This window comes from Lathyrus oleraceus, chromosome 6, assembly GCF_024323335.1.
Source record: "Lathyrus oleraceus cultivar Zhongwan6 chromosome 6, CAAS_Psat_ZW6_1.0, whole genome shotgun sequence".
NCBI lineage: Eukaryota > Viridiplantae > Streptophyta > Magnoliopsida > Fabales > Fabaceae > Lathyrus > Lathyrus oleraceus.
In genome coordinates, this window is record NC_066584.1 from 53281924 (window position 1) to 53288736 (window position 6813).

At 36.3% G+C, this 6813-nt stretch overlaps 1 protein-coding gene across 1 annotated transcript; it reads left to right on the forward strand.

The window, feature by feature from the left end:
- Nucleotides 1-849: 849 nt before the first annotated feature.
- Nucleotides 850-2539, forward strand: LOC127093960 (uncharacterized). The gene is made up of 3 exons (XM_051032844.1): nt 850-1128; nt 1196-1546; nt 1850-2539. Exons 1-3 carry the CDS (start codon nt 850-852, stop codon nt 2537-2539), a joined length of 1320 nt encoding a protein of 439 aa, XP_050888801.1.
- Nucleotides 2540-6813: the final 4274 nt, after the last annotated feature.

Sequence of the window (6813 nt, forward strand, 5' to 3'; positions counted from 1 at the left end):
GGCGTCTTTCAGGCCTTTGTGGCAGGAGCCCATTGGAATGGGCTTATGTATCCGGATCATCCGTGTCTCATATAGTAGTCTTAGTTACATTACATTGCATATAGTATAATCAACTACATAAAAATAAAATATAAATTATATTTTGATTGATGAAGTTTTATTATTGTTTTATGATATCTCCTTATGGTGAGCATGATTCAATGTGGATACGGAATTTGACCTTTACAATTAATATTTTAGATACTCAAGTAGAAAGACCTAATTGAATGTGTTGCTTGAAGCGCGTGCGGGGAAGAAAACAGGGTTTTGCAAAATTAGCATTTTTTTAATAAGAGAAGAACGCCACTTTATTTTACTTATTGTTAGCATACAAACTCGTTTAGAAATGCGGATATTAATTTTCTTCTTTTAGGGATTTTCAAACTATTTCTAAATTTTATTAATTATATTGTTCTCTAAATTTTATTTAAGTTACCGTTATAATTATTCCATTTATTTTTATTAAAAAAAACAGCTGCATTTTTAATAACATCCATTAAATAATATCTTGGAAAAATTTGGGATGTTACATTTGGTATTAGAGCAATAATCCTTGGACACGCATTTTTGGGTGTGACGATCTTGTTTGGCGTATGAGTATGAAAATTTTGTGATGCTTGAGTTATTTAGTCTTCTAATATTTTATATAAATATTGTGACTATTTATGGATTTTATTACTTATGTTATGTACTAACAAGTGTGAAAAATTATGTGTAGCAAATTCTTTGGACACCACTTACTTATAGCCCAAGTGTTAGGATGAGATCTTAAAAATCCTTCTAATGCAAGTGTAATTGTAGGAAATTACAATGAGTCGACAAAGAACTTCTACCGACCCACAAAATGCCCAGCCAATTGTTGACATGGCAGATGCCATTCAGGCAATTCACGCAATGGCTACTGCTATTGCTCAACAATCTGCAACTACTATTCAACAAGCTGGAACTTTTGCCCAACAAGCTGCAATCCGAGCTCAACGTGAGGCGCTAAGGGATCAGAGAGAGGAAGTTGTTACTGCTGCGAGAGACCTGACAAGTTTTAATCGTCAAAACCCACAAAAATTCAAAGGGGAACATGACCCGGACAAGGTTGATCTTTGGATACAAGAAATTCAGATTTTTTTTTGAAATGTTGCATTGCACGGATGCTAAGAAGGTGGAATATGCAACCTTTTTGCTTAGGGCAGAGGCTGAATCCTGGTGGCAGGGTGCGAAGCAGCTAATGGAGAGTAACAATGAAGCACTTAACTGGGTAACTTTTAAACAGAAATTTATGGACAAGTATTTCCCATCAAGTGCTAGATCTGAGAAAGAAGCACAATTCCTCGGACTTTACCAAGGTAATATGACTATCTCTGAGTATGCTGACAAATTTGACTCACTAGCCAAATATTTCTGCTATTTTCGTGACCATGTGGATGAGAACTATAAGTGTGAGAAGTTTGAGCAAGGACTCAGATATGAGATTAAGGAATCTGTGGAGCCCTTGGAGATTCGTCAGTTCCAAGTGCTAAAGGAGAAATGTAAGATGGTGGAGCGGATGAAGCAATGACGTCCGAATAGATGGGTTGCTGAAGGACCGTCTAGACACCAGGTAGAATCTGAGAAATTATTTTTAAATTTGTTAAGAATTTTATATCACTTAGCCTTTTTAAAACAGGGACATCAGAACCTCAATAATAGGGGCAAGCAACAACAACCATACACCCGACCTCAAAGGAGTGGAAGAGACCAACCTCAAACACAGTTCAAGAGAGGTCAGAGACCATAAAATTCAAGTAGTATTCTCTGCTACAACTGTAATAAGGAGGGACATGTGAGTACTCAGTGCCCAGAAAGAGCGAGAGTCTGTTATCTTTGCCAGCGACCGAGACATTTTGCTAGGGATTGTCGAGCACCAAGGAGAGATCATGTTCCATCTACCAACAACAATAATGATGATATCCACCCTACTGCTAAGGGACGTGCCTATAACATTAGAGGAGAGGAAGCTTCAAATTCCTCAGGATTAATTCAGGGTGAGTGTGAAATTGCAGACAAACTATTTCTAACATTATTTGATTCTGGTGCTACTCATTCTTTCATCTCTGTGGAGTGTGTAAATTCTGTACAGCTACTTGTTACTTCACTACCTTTTGATTTGGTGGTCACAATACCATCTTCTGAACCTGTAATACTTAATGAAGCTTGCTTACAATGCCCCTTAACTATCTTGGGCATGAAATTCAAAGCCGACTTGATTTGCATTTCCCTAAAACATCTGAGAGTGATCCTTGGTATGGACTGGTTATCTAGTCATCATGTTCTTTTGGATTGTGCTCGAAAGTCTTTAATCTTTCTAGACCCCGATGTTTCTCGATTTCTAAATAGCAACCGATTGAAAATTTCTTTGAAGGGAGGCATCCAGAAGTATGTGTTCTTAAATTCTGTCAGCATGAAACTAGAAGTGGAGATTAATGAGATACAAGTGGTAAGAGATTTTCCAAAGTATTTCCATTAGACGTGTCGGGGTTACCTCCAGTACGTGAGGTTGAATTTCCTATCGATGTGATCCCAGGAACTTCACCTATTCATATTGCTCCATACATAATGGATCCATCTGAGATGTTAGAGCTAAAAGGACAACTTGAAGACATGCTATCAAAGAATTTTATCCAACCAAGTGACTCACCATGGGGAGCTCCTATATTATTGGTGAAGAAGAAGGATGGGAAGTCGAGATTGTGTGTTGACTATCGACAACTTAATAAAGTCACTATCAAGAATAAATACCATTTACCACACATTGATGACTTGATGGACCAACTTAGAGGCGCTGTGATATTCTCGAAGATTGATCTGAAGTCAGGATACCACCAGATTCGAGTGAAGGAACAAGATATATCCAAGACAACATTCAGAACGCGATATGGGCATTATGAGTATTTGCTGATGCCTTTTGGAGTGACCAATGCACCAGCGATTTTCATGGACTATATGAATCGTATCTTCCATCATTTCTTAGACAAGTTTATTGTGGTTTTCATTGACTATATCCTTATATACTCTAAGAGTAGAGAAGAACATGAGGAGCACTTACGCATAGTCTTGCAAGTGTTAAAGGAGAAGCAGTTGTACGCTAACCTAGGGAAGTGTGAATTTTGGTTGGAGGAGGTGAAATTCTTAGGCCAAGTAATCTCAAAGGAAGGTATTGCAGTTGACCCGTCCAAGGTTGAAGTCGTAGTTTCTTGGGAACAACCAAAAACAACCACTGAAATTAGAAGTTTTGTGGGATTGACATGATATTACAGAAGATTTATTGAAGGATTCGCCAGGATTAGAGCTCCATTGACACAACTCACTCGAAAAAAAATTTTTTTGCATGGACAGAGGAGTGCGAGAAGAGTTTCCAACTAATGAAGGAGAAATTGGCCACATCACCCGTGTTAATGCTACCACAACCAGAAGAACCTTATGAAGTTTATTTTGATGCTTCATATCAAGGTCTGGGTTGTGTACTTATACAACATAAACAAGTTGTGGCTTATGCCTCAAGACAACTGAAAATTCATGAGAAGAACTATCCCACTCATGATTTGGAGCTTGCTGCTATAGTGTTTGCACTTAAGATCTGAAGGCATTACTTATAAGGTTGTAGCTTTGGAGTGTTCAGCGACTATAAGAGCTTAAAATATTTATTTGATCAAAAAGAGCTTAACGCTAGGCAGAGGTGATGGATGGAATTCATAAATGATTATGACTTCACTTTGCAATATCACCCAGGAAAAGCAAATGTAGTGGCAGATGCATTGAGTAGAAAGCGAGTTCAGCTCTCAACTATTGCATTAAAGGGGTTGGAACTGTTAGAGAAGTTTCGAGACTTGAACTTAGATTTAGATTTTTTAAATGAGAGAGTGCGTTGTGGAATGATCACTATCGAGAATGAATTTATAAGTAAGATTGCGACCCTCCAGGGAGACGATGGAGAAATCCAAGAGAAGAGGAAGTTGATGGAGACCGAAAGAGCACCAGAGTTCAGATTGGGACCAGACAAAATTTTGCATTGTAATGGGCGTGTGTGCGTTCCTAATAATGCAGAGTTAAGAAAGACTATTTTGGATGAAGCCCATAAAAGTACGTTGAGTATTCACCCTGGGACGACAAAAATGTATCAAGATATAAAACAGAGATTTTGGTGGTCAGGAGTGAAGAAGTAGGTGGCTGAGTATGTGGCTTCTTGTTTGACATGTCAGAAAGCTAAGGTAGAACATCAGAAGCCAGCTGGATTATTACATTCTCTGGATGTTCCATATTGGAAGTGGGATAGTATTTCTATGGACTTCGTAGGGGCGTTACCGAAGACTCAGAGCAAGTTTGACTCTATTTGGATGATCGTGGATAGGTTGACGAAATCAGCTCACTTTATACCAGTGCGGACCAATTATAATGTAGCCAAGCTTGCAAAGATATATATTGCAGAGATTGTGAAACTACACGGGGTACCTTCTAGCATTATGTCAGATAGAGATCTGAAGTTTACTTCCCACTTTTGGGGAGAATTACAGGAGGCTTTAGGGACGAAGCTAAGACTGAGTTCTGCTTATCATCCTCAGACAGATGGACAAACCGAGAGCACTATTCAGACCTTAGAAGGCATGTTGAGGGCATGTGTCTTAGATGATGGAGGTAGTTGATTATTACCACTTATTGAATTTACTTACAATAACAGTTACCATTCAAGCATCAGTATGGCACTGTATGAGGCTTTATATGGACGCAAATTTCAGACCCCATTATGTTGGTATAAGGACGGTGAGAGCATGTTAGTAGGCCCTGAATTAGTGCAGCAAACAACGGAGAAGGTCAGGTTAATCCAAGAACGAATGAAAACAACCCAGAGCATACATAAGAGTTATGCAGATCAGCGGAGGAGACCTCTAGAGTTTTAGGAAGGTGATCATGTATTTTTTAGGGTGACGCCTACAACTGGTGTAGGTAGAGCGCTGAAATCCAAGAAGCTTACCCCTAAGTTTATTGGGCCATACCAGATTCTTAAGCGTGTAGGTCCGGTGGCGTATGAGATTGCTTTGCCTCCAAATTTGGCCAACCTTCATAGTGTATTCCATGTGTCCCAGTCGAGGAAGTATATGGATGATGCTTCACATGTCATTACACCAGACGACATTCAGCTGAAGGATAATCTTTCGTTTGAAGTTCTTCAGATGAGTATTGGTGGTCAATCCAATAGACTTTTGAGAGGCAAGGAAATCCCATTGGTCAAAATAATTTGGAATCAGAAGATCGGTGATGTTACATGGGAGCGAGAAGATCAAATGCGGGAACTCTATCCAGATCTTTTTGCGACTATCTAGTTTCGAGGATGAAACTATTTTAAGAGGGTAAGAATTGTAATGTCCTTAATATTAATGAATTGCGTAGAACTCATTTTTATTAATTATTAGAAGTAGCTAAATTAGTGTGACTATAATAGTTAAATATTAAGGAAAAAACATTTAAAATGATATTTACATAATTTTAAATATACAACTTTATGTGATCGTTATATTTATTAAATAAAGCTTAAATAAATAAATAAGTAATCTAAAAAAATTTTAAATAAATTAATTTATTATGAATATATTAAATAATATAAAATGTAAAATATAGTGTTGTGATTATCATTTTATAAAACTAAGTTTAAATATATATTAAATTAATTTAATACTTGATGATGATATGTGTTGTTGTTTTCCTTTTAAACCAAATTTAAATAAATATAGTAAATAAATTTAACACTTAATGGTATGTGTTGTTATTATTATTTTAATTTTAATTTATTAGTATAAATGGATGAATATGGGTATGGAAGTAATATGGATGCATCAGGCTAGTCTTGGATGAAAAGTACCGGAGATGAGTTACGTAAAATACACACAAAATTGAGACATTCAATTCAAAATTGAGAATTCAATTTTGACTAAGGGAGGTAGTTCCTAAAAATAGTGGAGGGCAGTGGACTAAGTTGGAGTGGATAGATCAAATTAATAAAATTCAGTTTATTCTTATCCAAAATCACGGTCTTCCACTTCCACAAATTCCTCTTTTTGTTTGTTTTAACCGGTGTCACTTATGTCCCTCTTTTCCCTCCATTTCGAGCTTTCTAAAAATCTATTAATTCAATTGTTCTCTCTCACAAAAAAAAATTCAACCTATAACATTACAATTTCATAAAAGACACCGCATAAATTCTATACATTGAAGGTACTATATTTTCATTTATTCTTTTATTTTTTCCGGTTTATATCCTTTCTAATAAAAATAATAATCTATCTTTTAGAAATACTAAGCACTCGGTGGGTTAATCAATCGTAGGAGATTAAAAATCAATATTAGTAGAGACGACTCGTAAGGTAAGGGCTCTTTCCCCACACATTCAAGCTGCATAGGAAAGTGTTATAGAATAGTAATAGAACTGTTGACTGTTAAAATTAAAATAATTATATAATAAAAAAACATTAATATTTTGATTCAATGCCATTTATAAATTTATGTTTCCATTTCAATTGCAATTTAAGCCTCATGGTTGTTGTGTGTGTTATCATGTTGTGAATATACTGCTATTCTTTTGTTAGTCTGAAACTAGTAAATTACTGTAAAGTGGATGTGCTTTGATTTTTATATGTATAGCTACCAGGTGTCTTATAATATACTCACATGAAAACTTGACTACCACAAAAGAGAGACATTAATGATTAATGGTTATATCAGGGTCCGTACGGTGCAAAGTTGGATAAA